The sequence below is a fragment of the Corapipo altera genome, unplaced genomic scaffold, assembly GCF_003945725.1.
Source record: "Corapipo altera isolate COAL_440 unplaced genomic scaffold, ASM394572v1 78, whole genome shotgun sequence".
Classification (NCBI taxonomy): domain Eukaryota; kingdom Metazoa; phylum Chordata; class Aves; order Passeriformes; family Pipridae; genus Corapipo; species Corapipo altera.
In genome coordinates, this window is record NW_020884904.1 from 3676863 (window position 1) to 3700043 (window position 23181).

The 23181-nt window shown below is 39.0% G+C and overlaps 1 protein-coding gene across 1 annotated transcript in view; it reads left to right on the top strand.

Annotated features, from left to right (window-relative positions):
- TRIM66 (tripartite motif containing 66) overlaps positions 1-23181 on the top strand; it is a 52112-nt gene that overhangs the window by 24242 nt on the left and 4689 nt on the right. The window contains exons 7-17 of the mRNA XM_027651273.1: positions 690-836; positions 964-1081; positions 2037-2932; positions 3450-3611; positions 13431-13703; positions 13925-14153; positions 17299-17359; positions 18075-18249; positions 19082-19389; positions 20822-20945; positions 22500-22574. Of these exons, the coding sequence (XP_027507074.1) occupies positions 690-836; positions 964-1081; positions 2037-2932; positions 3450-3611; positions 13431-13703; positions 13925-14153; positions 17299-17359; positions 18075-18249; positions 19082-19389; positions 20822-20945; positions 22500-22574 (2568 nt within the window). The remainder of the gene's footprint in view (positions 1-689; positions 837-963; positions 1082-2036; positions 2933-3449; positions 3612-13430; positions 13704-13924; positions 14154-17298; positions 17360-18074; positions 18250-19081; positions 19390-20821; positions 20946-22499; positions 22575-23181) is intronic.

Below are 23181 nucleotides of genomic sequence, written 5' to 3' on the forward strand. Positions count from 1 at the left end.
TTCAGTGTTCATGTATTTTGACAACATTTCAGTGTTTGTCTGAGTTATCTATAACCACAGCTGAACTGTGTGCATGCACTTGCAGTGCTCAGTTGAAGTGCATTGTGGGGGCATTGGATGGAATTGGCAGGTGCGAGGTTCAAATCAGATAAGGGCAGGTTGTTCTTCACATAAATGGTAAATAAGTGTGAAACTCCAAGGTGCTATATACTGTGCATGGGTTCAAAAACAATTAGAGAAATTAATAGAAGAATATACTGAGGCTGATAATGTAGGCTCTGTTTTTGTGGTTCCTACATCATGGAGACCGGAAGACTGTTCTGAGGAAATGGTGCATGCTTCCCCTTGTGTATTCTTTCTTGAGTCTCTGCTGTTCTGTATTGTAAGAGCAAAAAAAGTGGTCCAGGTGCAATTTTGATCCAACTTCTACAGCTTTCTTGGGTTACATTAATCTGCTAAACCGAAGCCAGAATAATGCATATTGTTTGCTCCTGGGGAAGTCATTGCTCTTCCCGAATTCAGACATATCTCCTGAGTAGGATTTTCTTTCTTTTTATGATTGGTGGTTTAAAAAGAGTCTAAACAACAGTACTGCTGGAAATAATGCATAATGCAGTGCCAGTGATTGTATGCAATATGGGTGTCTGAAGAATTGACAGCTGTCTTCTACTGATTCACATTATTAACAGAAGATCACCAGTGAAAGGAAGCAGAAATTGGAGCAACAACTGCAAGGTGTTGTGGTTTTAGGCAGACAGGTAGAACACGTTCAGAACTTCATCAGCTGGGCCGTGTGCAGTAAAAGCAGCATCCCATTTCTCTTCAGTAAAGAACTGGTAAGAGCAATACTTATTTGGCAGTAATTGTGAGAACTGTTTTAAGGACTTAATGTTTCTCAAAGAATACATTTTTTCATGATCTTATAATTGTGAATAAAAGCATCATCCTTTGATTTGTCATCAGATTGTATTTCAGATCCAGCGTTTATTAGAGACAAACTGTAACACAGACATAGGCCCTCCTCTGAAGATCAGATTTACCTGGGATCCCTCCTACTGGACTAAACAACTATCCAATATGGGTAAGAAAAATATATTAGGCAAGTGCCCAAAGCTAGACTACACAGATATAGACAATCCAGTACTTTCCTGAAAGGGCTCTCCTTTTTTTGTTTTGACATCCAATTTTGAAAGTCTTGTCATGTTCTGAAGAAAAGCTAATGTAGCTGAGCTGTTTTCCCTCTAGTTATATCAATTCACCTATTAAAAGACATCATTACGTGTCAGATTCTTTTAGTATCTTAGTGGCCAAGGGACCTGAGCAGTCTTGAGACACTTACAATTAATGGGCACAGAGATGACTTTAGGACACTGACTACATAATAATTATTTATATAACAGATGTGCATTCTGTGACTTTGTTTCCCAGCTGCTGTGGGTTTTTACAGTAAATTCAGTTCAGTAGACTGATCAATGATCTAAAAGATCAGTTCTCTTCCCATTTTAAGATATTAAAAACTAAGTGGGATAAAACACTATCAAAAGTGTTGGAAGGAGTAATCTTCTCTTGACTAAAAGCATGAACAAGATCATTTCAGAGGTCACTTCTATTTCTAGCTTTTATGAATCTCACCTATGCAATATCAATCTCTTTTATTTTTGTCATTTTCTACCCTGGAAGCTGTCTTTTGTACCTGTGTTTATGGATGAGAGGATAAGCTTATCCTTTAGTAAAAGATGAAAATATGAGCCATATCCATCATTTAAGGTAAAATAAGTTAAGGTCAATTTTTCAAAGTGTTTGCTGTGTAATTCAACCATGAGTTCCACTGACATCAGTAGGAGTTTGCTATGCTTTGAAATCACTGCAAAATTTTGAAAAATTTGTCTTGAATGTATGTTGACAGACTGTTTAGACAGGATATTTTAGTATCTTTTATATATGAAATGTGAATGATGGTCATTTCCTTGTCTCCAATTTTTATTGTGTAAATTTGTCAAGACCATAGGAGAGAGTAAATTTGCCGTTTTTTCCAGGAGGTTTCACAGTGGAAGGTGGACACATTTCTCACTCAGATATGCTACTCTGTGGAAATGTTCAAGGGTTACAAACCTCTTTGTATCATGGGCACCATTCATCAGCACCGCAGCTGGAGCCCGTGAATAGCCAGGCACATCCATTTCCACCTGCAGTTCAGTGTTCTGCACCTGTGTGTTGCTCACACTGCCTCAGCATTCCACACCCGAACAAAGCTCAGCCTTCTTACCAGGACATAAACCACCATAAAAATTTTCGACAACCTCCCGAAATGCATCAGCAGCACTTTCCTCTGCAGTACAGCCTGCAGCAGCAACATGACAAAGAGCAGAGGGGTGCCCCCCAACCTGTGAAGCTAACGCAGTCAGGGCTGGAACAGCAGTCACGGTCGGAGCTGGAGAATGCATCTGGGAGGATGGGGAAGCACTTACCACCCCAGCAGCTGCAGCAAACCGCACCCCTGGGTTATGCTGTTGTGTCCCATGAGGCTCAGCAAGTTCACCCAAGCCATCCACAGTCATTCCGCACACAGGCTTCTTTGCAGTCATCGACTGGGCAAGCGCAGCTCGGTCACCTCCAGAAGATAAAATCCAACCACTTGCTGCAGCCACCCTCACAGCAGCAGCAGCTGCCTCTGCCATCACCACCATCGGGTCAGAGTGAGAGCACCCACAAGCAAGTCATCCAACAGAGCCTGGACATCATGCACCACCAGTTTGAACTGGAAGAGATGAAAAAGGATCTGGAACTTCTTCTTCAGGCCCAGGGACAGCCCAGCTTGCAGCTGAACCAAGCCAAGCCACCTCAGCACGTTCAACAGACCATAGTTGGTCAAATCAACTACATAGTAAGGCAGCCAGCGCCAGTGCAGCAGCAAAGCCAGGATGAAGCACATGTAAGTTCTCTAAAAATTCTTTCCTATTGTGTTTAGTCAATGTAAGCTCAGAAATGGGAGATACCTTTGACATTTCTTGTATTTGCTTGAACGTTCTATTGTTGTCTTGTCTATGAATGCAGCAGAGGCTTTATGCCTCATGCAGATCGGGCCAAAATTTTCTGTAAAGTGCTGCATAAAGAACCTGGATCCCAAAGGTCTGAAACTCAGACATGTTGAGCAGCATACGGGAGAACAAAAGCACCATCATTCCTCCTTACTTCCTAGTAAACAGGAAACTGCAGGACTGCAGTAGTCTCACTCTCCATTTCAACTCTTTTTTTTTTTTGTTTTAATAATTTGTTAATGTTTGAGAGAAATCTTTCTCCATTCTCTACTTATGGTTACTTCAAACATCTCTGTTGTTTTAGAGTCTTTTTGGGCTTATCATAATGTGTATAGTTTGAACTGATGTAAATTTATTACCACTTTTCTTTCCAAGATGTTGAAAACACAAATTCTTAATTGTGATTGGTAGGTCTCTGAGAGCTCCACAGAACCTGATGCCCAGAAGCCTGTCATTTCTCTTGACAAAAGTGATAGTCCCTCCCTGTCACAGTCACTAGATGAAGAAGCCAGTGTCAGCAGTCACTCCCCTGCAAGCACACTCCAGCAATCAGCTTTCCATCCAGTCAGAAAGGTATAAAAAACTTTTTTTTAAAAACAAAATTTAAAAAGAGAAAACATTATTTGATAATATTGAATACAGTTGGGCACTGGAGTTTGCAATTAGGTGGAAAAAATTAAAATACAGTAGAAGTCAACAACATGGAAGACATTCACAGCCTAGCCTTGTGTGCATTTCTCACCAGTAAAGGTGCCTACACACTGGGCTGTAGCCAAGAATCAACAACTCCTTTATAAGCTGGTAGTGTTTAGGTCTGGCTGGCATGATTGTTAAGCATGAGCTGGTAAATAAATAGAACCTCTCTTTCTTCACTGCTTAAATTCTGTCCAGCCCGTATCTCTAGGGATTTAACTCTTAGGACTTGCTAACTAGCATAGTAGCAGCAGTTAATTTGGGGGGAAAAAAAAAGAAAAGTCAGAGATGCTGATGAAATCAGGCCTGAGAAACATCCTGCAAAATAGTTGCCCTGGGAGTAACAACACTAATTATTACTGAAGATGTGTTGTCCAGAAGGGATATAATTCCATTGTACTTCTTCTTTTTGTTTGTATATAAGCAGAAAAATCATAGTTTCTGTATCTCTAGAATATTTTAGTATATAATAGAGCCAGGCTTTCATCCTTCCACCAGCTGTGAGGCCCTGACTATTGAAGAAGCAGCATGAACAAAACCAGGAGGGCTAATCCTTATCAGTAGATTCTTGCTGACTCTGGATATCACCTGTGCATTTGAAACAGAGGAGCTGCCTTTTAGTTCTCTGTACAGTTTGTTTAGAACACTCCAAACAGCACATTATGTTCTGGTTGCTCAAATCTGTTTGTTACTTCTGTGCATGGCTCGTTTTGTGTTCCATGTAGAAGTCTTTCATGGATATTTTCTCTTGGAATTTGTGTCTGGAATATTGTGGAAGTACTTGTCTTTCCTTACCAGCCTCAAAAAGGAAATTATTTTTCCTTCTTTAGTATGTAACTTCGTTAACTCAACATATTTATGATGCAATACCCACTCAGAGAATTGTTGGAGATCCCCTTGGGAGTTGTAGAGACATGGAAAGGTAATGATTATTGAGGACCTGAAAGCAGCATGCAAATCAAATTTGAAAACCATAAAGAAATCTGCAATTTCTCAATTAATCCTGTAAATGTGATGGAATTTCTGGATCAGGCTGATGGTGTCACAACATTCTGTGATGATGGTCTTTGGGTCTGAACTTTCACATGTGAACCTCTGAGGATACAACACAGGACTGAGGAAAGCTATGTGGATTTTCTAGGATAGGGCTACCTTTACTTTAGGATCTGATTGTAAAAACTGAAGATGTGTATTTAGGACCTGAGTAAGACCATGAACCTGAGCTAATACTTTTCGTGTAGTGTAAACATGTCCTCAAATTTTTTTGTGAAAGTGAATGGTGATGCTACCCAAGTAACTTTCAGAAGTTAAAGAAGCTGTCCTTTGTCTTCTGGACCTGTAATAGAAGGTTATTCCCAACACCTTAAACAAGAAAAGTCAGAAAGGGGGAAGTAGATGTGCAAGAGAGAGAGAGAGAGGGAAGTGTAGTCTGATGGGAAAAAAGGAGTAGTAAAGGAAGAAGGGCTGAGTTGTTGCTGTAGAAGTTGAGGTGACAAGAGAAGGATATTCCTAGAAGAAAAGAAAAGAATTTTTTTCTAGTGGTGCTGGGAAGTGTATGCTCTTGTGCAGAAAGCACAGGGATGTCTGGGTTTTTTTGGCTAGTTTTCTGATACCTCTGCAAGAAATGAGAACATTCAACAGCTACAGTACCCCATCTTTCCTTGTATTTATTTCTTCTAATGAGCTGTTTGGGATGAAGATGTAATGTGCTGACAGCTCTGGCTATTCTGAATTAGAAATGATGAAGGGAAACAGCACAGTAAGGAAACCCTTGAGATATAATCTTCATGAATGTTGTTTATAGATGTCTGACTGCTTTTGCTGACAATTGGATTAAATCTAGGTTTAAATGGGAGATTGGTTCCTGTTTAAGAACAAGGGAATGTATCTATTCATTCTCATCTCTGTTTCACCTGATTAAATATTTTTCACAGTCCTCTCCAGACAAAAATTTCTGTATAGGTGTTTGACCATTTACCCTCATATGGCCTGTATTCAGAACATTTCATCTCTCTCAAGTTCTTGGAGGACATGGAAAAAGTGAATGTGGACAAGTCTGAAACACTGCACTTGACAAATATGGTAGAGAGAATGGCTAGATAAACCTTTTGCTACCTGAAGAAGAACTGTGTTGTCCTTTGGAGAATAATTGGTGTTGGACTTCTTGGCCTCGTGTTGCAGTTCTGCTGAACTCTGACAGCCTTCAGTTGAGTACAGCATTCCTAGTGGAATAGGTAATTCTCTGTCTGCTGAGATCCTTTCATTAAAGAGAAAGCAGTGTGTACCTGAATTAACTGCTTAGTGATCTGTCAAAAAAAATAAAAAAATAAAAACTTTTTTTAGCCCAGTGGTTTCCTTTGTTTTGGAGTGGGGCAAGGCTTGATTGTGCATGCAATTAAACATCTATGCATTAACTTTGAAACATGCTTATGGTATGCATTTGATATTTTTGACTGATTAACTAGATAAATTGTCTGGATACAGGATCATATTTATGTGTGAAATAATACAGAGCAGATGCTAATAATAGTTTGGGATCACCACATTACTCATAAACAGGGAAATCATAAGTAGATGATTCAGATCATCCCGAAAAAGTACTACTAGTGTGAGGCACTCATGTGCCATGTGACAGCTTTTGAGTTCAAAGAGCACCTGTTCAAGTTATTCTGATAAGTACCGTTTTCTTCCCCTCACATTTAAAGCTGATTATTGATAAGCAGAAGTAGAAAAACAAGGATGAAACGCTTCACACATTTGTAAAATGTCCCCGTGTGTTACATTTCACCACCTATCAGGTGAAATGTAATGTTTAATTTCAGGGCAGAAATTAAATCTGGCTTCACTGTGCAGCAGAGTTTTGGCTTTCCAATTGTTCAAAGTAGAGTTTTCTAGCTGGCATTGTCACCAAGGCTACTGCAGTCTCAAAGTTCAGAGAAATTCCTGTCTGCCTACCTCCTCTGTATGCATGTGTATAATATAGCCTCTAAACATGTAAACTGCAGTTGTTGGTGGGAGTGTGTTCATATGTTTCACTGGTTTTGGAGCATTAATGGTAATATTTGTCAGCCTTTCTGTCTTTTTGTGTATTCTTCTAACTATACTTTCTCTGTGAATTAATTTTTTGTGCAGAATAAATGTTTCTATACTTCAACCATTGATTGTTTGATGCAAGTACTGTACTTAGCATAATTTTAGGCTTGATTAGCACCTTTTAAGAGCACAACACTAGAAAAGAAATTTTTCTTTCCATGTGCAAAATGGATATAATTTTCTCTTCATGGTCCCCTGCCAGTACACTTCAATCATGTAGCCAAGACCTCTGTTTTGGATTGTGGAATTGTTCCATCTCCATGCCTGTCAAATACCCAACCTCTCCAATAAGAATGCCAGCAAGACAGAGAACAAATTTCAGAATAACTTCAGTGATACCTGCACTTCAGTTCCAGGGAATTGTGCCAAGCTCTAGCAAACAAGTTTTACACAAGCTGTTGAATTGCTATGTTGCAGTGTGAAGGAATGAGCACTCAATTAGATTAACAGTTTTGTGGGAGGGGTTACCAACCTTCTGCAATGATATGGTCCTCTTGTTGCTTTTACATGGTATGGCATTGAGTTGTTAATTTGAACACAGGACTGGAGAGGTCATCTGGTCTGGAACAGAGGAGAGAATAATAAGATATTTTGAGCCTAATTGTGTTTTCAGGAGTAATAGAGGGAATACAATCTCTGTTTTGTTTGCGTGTACCTAATTGTCATTTCTGGTTGTGATGAGCAAGAGGTCTAAAGGCTGTACCTAGTGTTTGAAGAAAAGACACAATTACTGTACATCTGTAGCACAGATTTGTAGTTTGAGCCTCAGGTACTGCTGCAACAAACATTGGTGTTGTTGGAGGGCCAGCTGGACATCTCTCCTCCTCAGAATCCATAAGTGCACCCCTTTCTGTAGCTTGGAGCAAGACCTTTACTGCTGGGAGGGAGGATTCCTTGTCTACCAGTTGTTGAGTTGGGTCCTGGGTAGTGGAACATTCTATACCCTCCCCACTAATCCTAAAAACCTAACCAGCTTGGGTGTGGTTCTGTCTTCTGGGACACTGCTTACTTGTGAGTAAATTGGGTATTTGCAATTTGCATTTAGCAAACTCAGGTTTGGTTATGTTCTTTAGAAATTTTTGAGCTCCTTTGAGTTCCTTAGCTCTTCCCTTGAGCTATTAGTTCACCTTCTGCTTAAAGTGAATCTCTGAATATGTCATGCACTATATTAGTAAGTTATTACTGAAGAGTTGCATCAGATCATTCATAGCTGTAGCCAAAAGTAGATACTTAGGAAAGGGTGTAAGAAACAGACAAATATAAACTGATGATGAACAATCCCATCTTCTGAAAACCAGCACTTTAGGGACTTTCTGACCTGAAGGTTGTACCAACAGAGTTGTGTTTTGGAGCTCTTCATGGACCTGCCCTCTGTGAATTTTTCTAATCCATTTTTTGAGTCCATTTTAATACTATTGGTCTCTGCAGCATTCTACAACAACGGAGTTTTTCATTGCGTAAGTTCCTCTGTTTGCTTACTTTAAGTCTGTTTCCTGATAGTTCAGGCAGATGCCTTCTGGTTCTTGTGTTAGGAAAACTAGTGAATAATCACTCTGTATTCACAACCTTCATAATATCAGTATTGGATAGTCTATATTGAATTTACTCTCAAAGTTTCGTTTTGAAACTGAAAAGTGATTACTTGTCTCTCTAGAGTTGGGATTTTCTTTCATGAAAGCCATTCTATACTTTGGTCCTTTATATATTTGGTCATTTTCCCAATACTTTGCGGGTTTTGTAAATTATTTTTGAGACAGGGTGACCAGAAATAGTATTGAAAGTGTAAGCACATGGAAATGTTGTAGAGTGCTATAACGCTGATTTTTGTATTGTTCTTTTTGATTCGCAATAAGTCCCAGCTTCTTAGTTCAGGAGCTCCATTTGTCTCAAACACCATAAAGAACCTGAAGTGGGGAATTCCTAGAATATTCCATGCATCCAAGGAGCAATCTTCAGAGCACTCTGAGAGGTTTCTGTTTTATTCCAGTTATATGCAATGGTGGCATTTCATGCAAGACTGAGACACTGACAGTTTGTGGTAGAACCTGTCAACCTCTGTTCAGACTTGATGCACATGAATTTCTAGTCTCTGACATGCCAATGCCACTGTTGCTACAGGATTGTCAGAGAGAACAATTGACTTTGGTCTGCTGTTGGTGGCATTCTTGGGTATTTTGCCCCAACACATTTGTCCTAAGCTTTGTTAATGACACCTCTTCCATTTTGGTGGCAATAGTTTAACTGAACTACTGTGTTTGGTTTGTTTGTTTATTTGTTTTCTTTTTTCTTTAAAAACATGCAATTTGTGGAAGAGGGGTTGACAGACAGAGTAGAGGTTTTATTTTTTGTTAGCATTGCACAGAGCATGTTGTGATTACTTAGTGATTGAAGTAATAATAATTTAATATCCAACCCTAGAACTTCAAGTTCTGAGCTTGGGACCAAAGTGGGTTTGTTCTTGCTATTTTTTGGACCCTAATTACTATTAATTATAGGGGAATTAGTGATGAAGGAAATAATAACAGCCTGGAATTTAGGGTGCTACAAATTTCTGGAGAAACAGATTATGTTTTTTACTTTACAGAATTGAGATACTTACAGCACAAATATGTTCATGCTTAATGCAATTAGGTACATTTCCCAGAATGTTAATTTTACAAAACCTTTTTCCTCTGACCTGAAAAAAGAAAAGATAAATAAAACATGATGCTGCTTGCTCCATACAATCTCTTCCTCCTTCTGCTTTAAGCCAGCTCCAGTTTATTCAGACAAACTGTGAAGGAAGATTTGGATTCTTTTACTCGTGAAAACAGAAAGGAAATCCTTTGGATTCTGTTCTGAAACTGGAAAATACGAATAGGAAGCATGTGTAGCCTGTGTTATCAGTGCTGCTGTGCTCGGTGAGTTAAGCAACTGGATTGGAGTAGTACATTTGTTTAACCTTCCAGCATAATGAGCTGCCAGGGGGATTGCTCCACTTAATAGCAGCCGTTCATTACTCTGCAACCATTTGCAGCATGTTATTTCTCTTATAGCAAAGAGAATTGGCGGTTCCTAGTTTTAGCTTTCTTTATCTGTGACACTTAATGTCAACAGCCTTGAGACTTTGCCAAAACAATCCTAACAAATCCTAATCCCACTGTTTCAAGGTAAGTATTTGCTTCTCAGAATTCTTCTGTATTACTGCTGCATGTTTACACTGGACCTTTTTAAATGCAACAGAGATCAAAGAAATATTTGAACTGAACCATGTGTTTATTTTTTGTTTTCTGAAGGCACTTTGCATGTTCTTTCTTCTTACCTTTAACTACCATAGCTAAGAAATTTGTGGTAGAAGGCATTTTGGAGTAGTGATGCTGCTGCCATTATATTATAAGGATCATCAAACCGAAATTAATTATGAGACAATGAGAATTCCATTTATAATGTCACAGATGTAGTTCAGTGTGCCAGGCTGTACATTAAAATGTCAAAAAGTTCAAAATTAACCTACAGCTGAAGCCACCCTCTGCCCAAGAGCATAATTAATGCTTGTTGTTGTTCAAATGGTGCAATGTAAAAGCAATAGAGCTTTTATAAAATAGAGATAAATTCTTTAAAGGCATCCCACTTGCAAAAACTAGCTGAACTGTCAAGGGAAAAGAGAAATTTTTGCTAATGGCAAAAGAAATGATTATTTTAGGGAGTGAATTAATAGACTATTAATGAGCCTTGTTCCCAGTGCATTGTTCACTTCACACTTGACAGCAGCTCCATGGATCAGGATGGAATGTGTCTGTTCTTAACTGTGAGTTTTAATATTTTGTACTGAAAGATCATAATGTTGCTTCATCATTAAAATAACCACAAAATTAACTTTTGCCCCAAGGGAAAGACAGATGGCAATTTGATGGCCTCATTATTCTTTTTTCTTTTTAGCAAGAGTAAGGTTTTACATTGGCTTATATAATCTAAAAAGATCTCTGAAGAAACTGATGCTACCTAGAAGAGTAAAAAGGATGTAGCCAGATCATGTAATTGAATTTCACCTTCCTGAAAATTTTAGCTGTAAGAAAATTCCTGTGTGCGTGTCTGGTTTTCTTTTTTCTGTTTTTTTTTTTCCTTAGTAGGAGTCATCCCAGCGACTACTCTCAGTAAGTAAACTTGTCTCACTGAAGGCAGGACTAATCCCACCATTGCCTTAGTAGGGCTGACATCTCACCTGAGGTGTACACAGCTACACACGGAGGGTTTTCACAGGGTCAGGTCTCACTATGTGATAGATGATGGCTCGTGCTCACGAAGGAGTGAAGGAAGGTGTGTGTAGTGATTAGAAGTGAATGGCCAGAAGGTCTCCAGTTAACTTGCTATGAGCTCTGGGTGGTGTGCCTGCCACGTGTGTGCCTCAGCGTGCCCATTTCCAGTGGAGCACAGCGTTAGGTAGTTCCTCTTAACTCAGACAGGAATTTGTGGATGCTTTGTGCTTTGGAGAACATGATTAAATAAATATTTAACTGCCTCACAGGGATTTAATAATGCTCACTATGGACTTTGAAATGAGGGGAAAAGGCAAGGCTGGTTGCAGTTCATCTGTTTGGTTCAAGCACGAATTCTACTTATTTGTTTTATTTTTTGTAAGTGATGTGGGAACAATTCACATGTTTATTTTGTCATCTGAAAGAGACTTGTGATAAAAAGAGGGGTGGAACGAAAAGGAAAATGCAGACTCGATAGTCCACATTTGTCATTGCATTTGAGGGAACGTCTCACAAGCAAACTATGACATCAAATAAACACTTTTGATCTTTGTGGACTTCTTTAGGAGGTGTGGCCATGAAAGCTGGATTCCTCTCTGACCTACATACATAACTTTGGATTGAAACCTCGTTATTCTTAGGAATGCTCTATCAGACAGAACATATGGCAAATTGTGCCTTCACCAAGGCATTTCCTCCTTTGAGGTATTCTAGTTTTCAGCTCAAACTTTGACAAGTTCCAGCTACTTCCAAAAAGTTATCATATTTCAGGGAGCTTAAATTCAGGGGCGTTCATTTGACTCAAGAGGAGGAAAATGACCGATACCCTGGCTGCAGAAATCCAGTACTCTCTGGGATGCCTTCTACATGGAGGGACTGTTTAAAGCAGACTCACTGGAGCAATGTGTGATAGAATGGCACTGCAGAAGAGCTAACCTCTTTTTGTCTCAACTGCGGGCTATTTTGTCTCAATGAATTAAGTGGTTACTGTTCAGGCAAAGCTCCCACTGTGGCATCTACAGCAAATTGACAAAAAGGAGACTAAACTACATCCTTAGGTGGAAATTAGTGTCTGTGGGCAGAATGTCCTCAGCACATAGTTGATGTGCATTGGAAGCAGAGGAATTCAGAGACTGACTTTGACATTATATAGGGTTTACACAGGCACAACTGACAGCTCAGTCTAGTCTGCTGTCTTCACCACTGTGGGTTAAGATGGACAAAGATATCAAATCCAAAATGGTGTATAATTTGAGAAAAATACTAATCAAATCTAGGAAATGGGTCCTGTCTCAGATTCATTTTTAAGTTGCAGGCCTCTAGCAGACAAATAGTGCAACAATGAATTTAAACTCTAATTCAGATGCAATCAACACATTTCTATTGCCTCAATTTATATTACAATGAATGCTACTTACTGTATTGCAGTTAAATGAAAAGGATATATTCAGTCAATTATCAAGGGTGAAACAGCAATGAACTATGATAAAATAAAGGAAAAATTGCATATTCAAATGACACAGATCTGCATACTTAAAAATGCTTATGTTTACTGCGTATGGATGTTGCAAGAGTCTTGTTTTCAATACAGTCACACATTCCAGGATGTAAGACAGCTTAAGGAAGTAACCTAGATGGGTGGATTTGCTTTCGTTTGCATAACACTATCTCTGTGGATTTGATAGTGACAAATCATAAGGCAGTAGAAAATGCATATTGAGACTTCGGTAAATATTCCCTTTCTTTGAAAACTAGACATGTACATCCTTATTAGTACAGGTGGGCTGTTTCTGTATTTACACTGTAATATTTAAAGAAGAAATGCCTTTGGTTTTAGTGGGACAGACTCACTAAGTAGCATAAAGTTTTCAGCATCATGAAAAGGAACAATTGCTTCATCCACTTAGATTTGGAGCTTATTTCTTCTGAATCTTCTTTCTGAATAAAGTGATTTAAAGTTTTTTGATAAAATGATAAAATTTCTGATTTGAATCTTATTTCTTCTGGAATAATTTAATGGAAGGTAGTAGTGTTTGTACCAAGGTTTGATTTGGTACAGAATTCTACATGCTTAGGTTTCCCAGTCATTGTAGGAATTAAAAATCAGGATCCCTAAGGAAGACACTCTTAGTAAATCACAGAAGAGTCACCTAGTTATTGCCTTTTCCAGTTTTCAGTTTCAATGGTGGAAAATCTAAAACTTTTGGGAATAGTATGGGATTATGATAGGTTCTTACAGCCCTCAGACACAACTGTTTGATTATGTCTAGCTCAAACAGAGTATCTCATCTATTATAGACAGCAAAGTAGCACTTTGGTGCTAACCAGTTTATTAATATATTGGGGTTTTTCTCCTATTTGCTTTTCCCAGCATTCAGCATCCTTAAGCATCGTGGGCTTTTCAAACGATTTGGAAATGGAATTACCTCCGACAAGGCTTTCTAGCTCGGCTGATCCACAGGTGAAAGGTGCAGCTGCTGTAACACTTGGCCCATCCCCAAATGCCCTTTGTGACTGTGATGCTCCACAAGAACCAGTGCCCAGCTACAGCCTGGCATTGGGCAGAGCTCCAAGTGACCTGAGCCCTGGGAATCCTGCTGGCTTTGCACCAGGTGATGCACTGCAGGGCAGCACCAAATGCAAGGTAGGAATGGCTCAAACTCCTCTGCTGAGAGGGAATCCGCTTTCATTTACAACACATGTTACTGTTAGTCAATCAGTCAAAGATAGCTTTTTCAGTAAGTAAAGTTTTCCTTATCTGCTATTTGAAGACTGATTAAAAATTATTTTCTTAATATGGAAAGAAAGAAAACTAATAATAAAATGTGGTATTTTTTCCAACCCCCCTCACCCCATCTCCCGAAGCTGGAAAATGAAGACTTCAGTACTGTAGATTGTCTTCTAGAAAACAGCTTGGCTACTGCTGGGCAAGACGTAGTTAATGAATTAACTCTTTCTATGCAAAAAGTGATGGAAGAACCTATTAATCTTTCAATCAAAAAATCTCAGCATTGCACTTCTCCTTCTGAACTGCTCAGCAACACTGTTTTCCTACCTGTGAATACCAGAATGAGACAACTTAGAAGCGAAGAAGGTAAAAGGCTTTTAATTATTTCATTTAGGGTTTTGTTTGGTCTTTCTTTCTTAACTCTGTGCATTGCAAGCATTGCAAAGCAGTATGCTTATTAGTGTACTTACATGCAAATGTTCTTTCTAGCAAGCTTCAAATATTATCAGAGTACTTAATCCAATGGAAAAGTGTGTTTGATCTCATCTATGAAGGAAAAAAACACGGAAATTATATGCTTTGAATTTGTAACATACTTCATCTGTAAACCAGAAACGAGTGTGTCTGTGTGAAGTACCTGGGGTATTAGTTCTCTTAGAAGCACTCCTGTTAATGAGACCTGCAGTTATGACTATTGAAGAGCTGGTTTGAAGGGTCCAAATTCAATTAAAAAAAAAATTACTTCCCAAATGCAACGTGCCTTCTGCTAAGACCTTCACATCAGCAGCATACCAAATTTTTGTTAATATATTGCACGGTGTGTGCTTTTGCTTGGCTCTGTCTATTGTGGAACATTCCCTTCAGCCAAGACCTATTTCTTCAGCCTTAATGGAGAATTAGGCTTTACTTAACTCTTTTCATGGGCAAATTGCCAACATCGTTGTGCTACACTGTAAAGCCTCATTCCTGCAAACTCTGAAAGTCAATGGGACTACTCATGCAAGCAAGGGATTGCAGGATCAAGCTGTTATCCCGTGACTTATGCCAACATTTGGCTGCTTTTCTCTATAAAAGATGAATTAATATTTCTATCTCAGTGCTGTACTTTTATTCAGAGAACTCTAATTAGTACAAAGGAGGCCTAGCTCAGTGAGCCAAGGAAATGTATTTGTCTTCTCTTCTATGTCCTCTGCCAAATTGTTACAATTATTCCACAGTTATTTGTGTGAGTTGTAAGAATCAGGTACACCCCCAAAAAACTGTGTCTCGGTCAGACTGAAGTGTCTCTGAGAGGACCAGCTTTCTAATATCTGGTCTGGGTCGTGTGACACTACACCCTGAAAGCAGCCCCAGTGTACTGAATCTCACTGTCTATAACAGATGCTACAGATTTGCTCTGTACAAAGCACAGGTCCTGTTGTGCAATAGGATGGAAAGCCTAGCGTGTTGAGTTCAGTGCTGCTCCCTCTTCACAAGGAAGGATCAGGAGGGAGCAATTCCCATCCTGCTGTACCTGTTTAATGGTGTGCACTGAGGAGAGACCTGAGGAGATACAGTCACCATAAGCAGTGGGAGAGATGAATTCTGTTGCAAAGGCAGCGTTATCTCTGCTGGTGGCTCTCGGTAGGACTTTCTGGCTTCAGTGGTGCTGTGCTCCCAAACCCCATTCCTTCTGGTATATATCTCCAATGACTCATCCTTTTCTGATATCAAACCTAACCCAAACATTTCAGCCTAATTTAAAACAAAATACTTCTTATCCTAACCACAAGGGATGTGGTGAAAATTGTACATAATTTCATCATTTTCCACTCTTACAGCCACTTCTTATCATAGCTTGCATAAACACCCTCCCCTCCCCTTCTCTTTCCTAGACTAAACAATTCTGATGGTTTCAATCTCTCCTCATGGGTCAGGAGTTTGATTTTTTCAAAACCACATCATTCCTGCTGTGCTATTTTGGGTTCTCTGCAATTAAGGAGTGCTGCCCACAGCCAAGCGCAGTGCTGCAGCTGAGGCCTCTGGGGTGCCATGCAGAGCCAGGGTATCAGCTTCTTGTGTTTTACATTCCTTGCTGCTGGTAATAAGCTGCAAGATGGCATTCCTCTCTTTTGCAGCCAGCAGCATTAGAGGGTTGACTTCCATGTGGTGAGAAGTCCATGTTAACTCTTAGTTCCTTCTACAGAGCAGTTCCCTAGTTAGTTATTTTCCTTTGTGATTACATTAATCTGATCCTTTATAAGCATAATACAGTTAATTCAGTCTTATTGATTTGGGAGATTTTCCTTCTCTGATGTACTAAGGTCTATTTTTAAGAGTAAATATTCTCCAGTGTTTGTAACCCCTTTAGTTTGGCGTTTTCCACAAATTTTATAAGTACCATTATTTTATGGGCCAAGTTGCTGATGGAAATATTGTTTAATATAGCAGTCCAGAACAAGTGGAACATCCTCCGGTTTGACAATGTGCAGCAAGAGCTGACCCTGCCTCAGTGTGCAGTCACTCTTTAGTAATTCTGTCTGTCTTTCACCTGAGCAACAATCACAAGTGAATAATGCCTTAGCTGTGATGTGAAATGCCCCTTTCCTTGTCAGTCTTGTATTGTGTTTCCTGTGGCTGGAAATAACAGACTATCCTTAGAGGCACATTGCATTCAAGCTGTGGGTTAGGTACAGTTGACCCAAGCTAGATTTTCTTTTAAAAGGTATGTTTTCCTGGCCCTCACTTGTCTCCAGATAACCATGATATTAGGTTTGTTTCCTGTTAGTACTGACTATGTCAAACCAGTTCCTAGCAAAGGAAAGCATTACTATGACATTTGTCAGTTGCCTGGTCTACTGAGGACACCACTGGGGTGTTCATCTCTACGCTATCCCATCTCCCTGAAGTTGTTTTATTACTCTTGTGTCTAGTATTAGTCAAGAACTGCAGCTACTTGTATGCTTATATAGCAGATAGTTTTGAGTTCATGTGTTTATATGTTACAGACTTTGGATAGGAAGGAATTATAGTGTAACTTTTGTCCCTCAGTGGCAGATGGGAGACTCAGTTTTCTTCCTGTTTTCAAGAATTAGCCAGAAGCTTCTTAGCATGGGGCTGCAGACTACAGAGACTTCCTGAGCCTCGGGAGTTCAGACCTCAGTAGGTCTGTTTTTCTCAAGTGCAGGCTGTACAGCAAAGAGGATTACTTATGTTGTTCCATGTATATGGATGAATGTGACATGTATATAATTCCCTGGGAATGAAACCATTGCGACAAAATATTTTGTAAAGGCTCCTCATATTTCATACAGAAGCTGTGGTTAAAAGCAAAAAAGAAAGACAAAAGCTCTGTACCAGAAGAGAAAATAGCATACACATTTTCTATACATATAGATGAAACGATTCCATAATTCACTTATGATATCATATTAAACACCAGACAGAAGTACATGAATATTGAAGTACTTTCTACCCTAATCTGCCTGGGATATTATAAATATTTTATTCGTTTTCTTATCTTCTGTTCCAGATTCCAATGACTGTGAAAAGGAACATTTTGAAATGGATATGAAAAGCAATCAGAATGTCAGGTAGAGGAGTCTTTTTTATACGAAATCACTGGCCGTGAAATTTTATGCATGTATTTTGAAAATTTGTCATACTTAATGATAATGGAGAACTTAAAAAGAATACTAGATTCCTTATAGATAATAGTTCTGAAAGTTGTAAATTGCTCTCTTAAACTTGAAAACAACAATTAAAAAGAAGTGGTGAATTCATGTATTTCTGTTATTCTGTGTAATTTTCCAGAATGAATAAATACTTGCAAACTTATCTCACTTGGACAATTAAAACCTGTTAAGCCTAAATTAAAACCAAAAGATATCATGGGAACAGGATTAATACTATCTCAATAATTTTATAAAATTTTGTTTTCAGCTACTGCTGTGATAATATGTTCAAGTAAAGTTGATGATATGCTGTGTTCCTACTTGAAGCCAATCACACTTAAAAGTATCAAACATGACATAAATTGGGATAATTAAAACAAAAATATATGGAGCAGGGCAAAAGTTTAGCACAGAAGTTAGTAGTGCATTTACACATATGATTGAAGTGATTGAATCCACATTTCTTAAAGAATTGGCTTGTTCAAAGATGTCCAGATTTTCAACATTTAGCCAGCATAGTCACAGCTGCAAAGGGAAAGGAGCACAAATAATAGCACATGAAAAGTATTGAAACTGAGTGGGCAGAATTTTGTGGAATGTGGCTGAATTCAGCCATGTGTCCTTTTGACTACAGAGCTGGCCCCAAGGAGCAGAAGATTCCCTTTGTGAGACTGGAACGTCTGAAAATATGCACATCAGAAGTCGGGGAGCTGCCGGTGTTTAAGCTCCAGCCACAGGACAATGAGCAGGAGGGCAATTTCCTCCTCGTAATTGAATGTGGGACACGGTCTTCAAGTATGTCTATAAAGGTGAGTGGAATTGCCTGGAGGTTTGACTTGCCTTCTCCTACTCGTTTGTACCCACAGTTCTGAGAGTTATTATCCAGTAAACAAGTTTGTTGATTTGTTTCATCCTGGGATACTTCTGTGATGGGTTGAAGTAATAGGCAATGCAGCTTTGAGTTTGCTGTGTAGCTCCCTGATACTTCCATTTCTGAGAAGTCTGTCTCTGGGATTGGATAGCTGTAGTGTTTTTATACTCTAGTAAACAGTTTGGCTCACTTGTCTGATTACAAATATAGGATAAATAGCTTAAAACTGACTTGAATGTATATCTGAGTTATAGGAACCAATCCCAGAAATCACAGTGTAATAGACTTTTAAAAGCCTTGTATTCAATTGCTTCTTTGGAGTCTTGAGCATAAGCTTCTCTTCACAGAAAAGAGGAAAGACAAATTTCTGGTGGGAACAAAAACCTATACTGTTTTTGTTGTTTTGGTTTTGGTGTTTTTTCTTATTTGTTTGTTTGGTTGGTTGGGGAGGTTGTGGCTTTTTGCGGGAGTTTTTGATCTGTTTACTGTAAAATCTGCAAATACCATTGTAGAGTATCCTGTTTCTATCACCCTTGGTATGGAACCTGTGCAGCTCTCATAGTGCTATTGCACTGTGGTATGTGGAGAGAATAACTTGACCAAAATGACCTGGCCAGCCAGTGGCAGATCCCGAGCTGAGCATGGGCCTGCTGAACCCCAGTGCCCTCTCCAGTAGAGTTCACTGCAGAGAAATCACTTTGTCTGCAGATAACCACATGCTGATACATGAAAACAATGATTGTGTGATCCCAGATTTTTCTTCCTTCAAGATAAATAAAGATAGTCCACCTGAAGGAATGCAGTCTAAAGAAGAAAACTCAGAGGACAGGAAATTTCTCATATCCCAGGCTGCAGGACAGACACCATCTCCCCCTGTAGATACTCTGTCTGTTGATCAGAAGCTCAGCAATGGCATCTCCAGCATGAAAAAATCTCCAGTTACTCAGGAAGTCAGCCCAATTGAAAATGAGGATTTCTGTGCTGTGTGTCTTAACGGAGGAGAACTGTTGTGCTGCGATCACTGCCCCAAGGTTTTCCATCTCTCCTGCCACGTTCCAGCCCTGCTCAGCTTTCCAGTGTATGTATGACATTTCACTAATGTGCTGTTCCTACTCACTGCCTTGGGGCAAAATATATCCTCAGGGATGTATGTGTCAGCCTTATACTGCATCTCTCGCTTGCCCTTTTTGATGCTTTTCTTGGAAAGGGAAGAATTGTCTTACACGCTTGGAACTAGATGAATTATGAACAATTGTTTCCAGCCATGTGTGCCCTTTCTGCAGTTAACTGGCCAGTACAACAAAGGAGGTTGCAGACCTGAGACGTTGATGTGACTCACTGGAGAAAAATAAATTCCTAATTCTCATGTAACATCTGAAGTGTAGACATCAGCTCTTTTCTCCAAAAACAGAGACTAGCCCCAGAAAAAGGCAACCAGTGAATTTCTATTCAGTTTTCTAGCCAATTTTATGGGAAATTTAGGATTATCAGGGCTTATGTTAGAAATGTTTAGGACATTGGTTTCCCTAAGATATGTTGTCTAGCGAATTGTCACAGATGAATTGTGTGCAATGAGCCAGAAATAGATATACATCCACATACCAAACTCCAGACTTTAAAAGTTAGTGTGTTACTGTTGGTATGCAATTCTGAATTCTCTTATAAATCTTTATTAAGTGGGACCAAAGGCTACTACTTCATTTGTGCCAAGCCCAAATAACTGTCTCAGCTGAGAAAAATATGTTGCAAGATACTAGTTTGGAGATTGTGGTTTGTTCATTCTGCTCAAAAACCTGGAATTTTCAACTCCTCTAGTTTCAAACCAAAGTGTAAACCAAGTTTTCCTGTTTCAAATAAACTTCCTAGGCAAACTTAAATTCTAATGAAACAAATTAGTTCCCCTAACTAAAATTCTATATTCAGAGTTCTTTAATATATCTTCATCTATAGTTATTCAGACCCTGATGTTGCAGAATTTGTGTCACTGCCTTCATGAAATTCTTCAAGAGATTTTTGAAAATAGATCTACTAGAAAGGACACACATACCCTTGCAGAATTATGTCTATTTGGTTTGGGAACCCATGTACTAGTACACATTATGACCTTTTCTGATAATGTTGACTTCTTAGATAAATACATCAATTATCAAATGGATCTGGGTTTGTCTTATGACCCAGCTATTGCCTGTTTTACCTTAAAGTATTTTTAAAAGCAACACTTGAATCAATGCAGCTGCATACACTGCTGGCACATGATTTCAAACACTTAAAATTTTGTCTTTTTTCTTTTCCTTTGTGACAGAAAAAGTGTCATGAATAGAACCTGAAATTGCTACACTTCTAATTGGATTCAAATCCATTGAAGAACATCTAGTACAATGGGCTTCAGATTGCCTGCTATTGTAATACTAGTTAAGAATGAGACCTTCCAAATACAGTGATCTATGAGATTTGTTATTTGACAAGGTTGTGGAAAAAAACCAGCATGTTTTTGGTTTATTGTTTTGCAGGGGAGAGTGGGTGTGCACCCTTTGCCGTAATCCAGTGAAGCCTGAGGTAGAATATGACTGTGAAAACACACGCTACAGCCACAGCTATAATGTACAATATGGCCTTGATGACTGTGACCAGAAGGTGGGAATAACTGTATATTGTACTATTTAGAAAAGGCCATATGATCTCAGCATGAAGCTTTGCCTTTTCTTTGGAAAGATGATGGTTTTGACTTGGTTGCTACTCAAATGTTACAGACAGTAGCAAATAGAACAAAAGCAATCTTACTATTTAGTTATATCATTCTCTTCTTTCTAGGCATTACTGTTCAATTTTAAAATGAATGTCATGTTACAGAAAGATGAAACAGGCAGATCTTGACTTCTTTTCTGCTTTGAACAGGGAAGTCACACTCAGCAGCAGAGCAACTTCCCTGAGTCAATTTGTTCCTGGCTTTCTGACGCTGAATCTTTTTGCTTTAAGACTTGGCACTTCTCAGACATGAGACATCTACTTGGGCCAGTGAAATGACATTTTTGTGATGTAGACCCTTTTTGACTTTCATTCGGAATGAAATCATCATACAGTCTTCACATGTACTATTAGTTCCCCTGAACGTGATGTTTAGGCTGTTGATTCAGCCTAGATGAAAGCTTATCCCTTTACATACCCATTACCAGTTTCCTCTACCAAAATGAAAAAAAGTACCTTTTCTTAAAGTCCACTTGGTACTTGGAAGGCACAAGTTTCCAAACAGGTGGAAATCCTGTGTGTATTGTTGACGACTGGACAGAGAGGCTGAGTCCAAACAGCTGAGTGCAGATGTTGAACTGGCCCTGTGCAAAAGGAGCCTAATTTAATGCACTGGTCTAATCTGGGCACCAGTCATAAAGACAACAGCAATGATTCTCAGAGCGCTGGAACCCCTTGGCAAGACCTATGAGCACAGCCAAGCATTGCTCAATTCATCCATGCTGTTTCCAGACCTGAGCTACTCTGTCCATGCAGAGCTGGACATAACTTTTTTACGCTGATGTGATGCCCTTTTTTACTGGATTTGGTACAGCTGGACAGAAATTTTTGGGATCTGAATCTTGAGTAGTGAAGTTTCATTTAGAGAATTGAGATGAATAAAAATTCCATTGTTTGTGAGCAAATATGGCTTATGATGTTTTTGTAGTGCATTCTTTTTGCACTAGTGAAAAAACCAAAGACTATTATAAGTATTTATAATAGTTAACAATGATTAGACAAAACAATTTTCATACAGTACTACCAACTACATAACTTGCATCCATTTCTATGAATGGATATGAACAGTGTGAAACGTTTCCCATTTAACTGTTTCCAAACTGTTGCTGCTGTTCTTTTAGTCAAGAGCCAAGAAATAGATCTGAAGTGCAGAAAGGAAATAGTAACAGCAATTAGTTCCCAAGGGTTTCCAGGAAAGATACGTGCATACAAAGTTTTTTACATAGTTTCTTTTCTGCATTTCTTGACTATCCTTATTTTCAAAGCCATAAAAGTGCTATGAGGCAAAACATCCCCCTGATTAGGGTGAAGTGTGCCATTTTGCATCAGAAGTGCACAGTCTACATGAGAATTCTGTTGTTGTTAGTATGATTGATTAACTAAGGACAAGAATGAAACTCACTTCTTTTGCATTAAAATGTGTTTCAAATCTGGCTCCTACAGAAGTGTGAAAAGCTGGTGCTTTCCCTGTTCTGCAGTAATATGAGCCTCCCGTTCCATGAACCTGTCAGTCCCCTGGTAAGTACTGCACGTGCATGGATCAGAGGAAATACAAAGGATACTCTGGCACGCCTTGTAAATGTCTCCTTTATCTTCTTGAAAGATATTCATGAGGTTTTTTTCTGAACAGTATTGCTCAGCATGGAAGTTTTCCTCTTGCAAGTGCTTTGAAGGTGTCAGGTTGGAGGCAGGTAAATTGTGACCAGGTTTGGGTGCCAATTTAAGATGCTGGTAGAGTACTAAAGGTATCTGATAGGTTACAGTGATTAAAAAAATTGCCTCGCCATGTCCATGGAAAATGTTGTACTGCCATAAGAGAGGCCTGTTTTAGAAATAACCCTGGACTCCCTCTTTACCCTCTTGTGGACGACACCAGAAATGTGACCGTGTGTAGGGGAAGATGTAGAAACTATTGTTTCATCCATGTACTCAACATTTGCCATATTAACTGTCTGTTTTAAGGAAGATGGAGATTCACGGTGTTGTAACAATAGAACACAGTGAGAAACAGATTGGGGAAGGGAAAAATAAAGGTTTTATGTGAAGGAATAGTCCAGATAATGGTAAAAAACCTATTCCACCTAATAAAGCTTGTAATGAACTTATGGAACAAATTACCTAACAA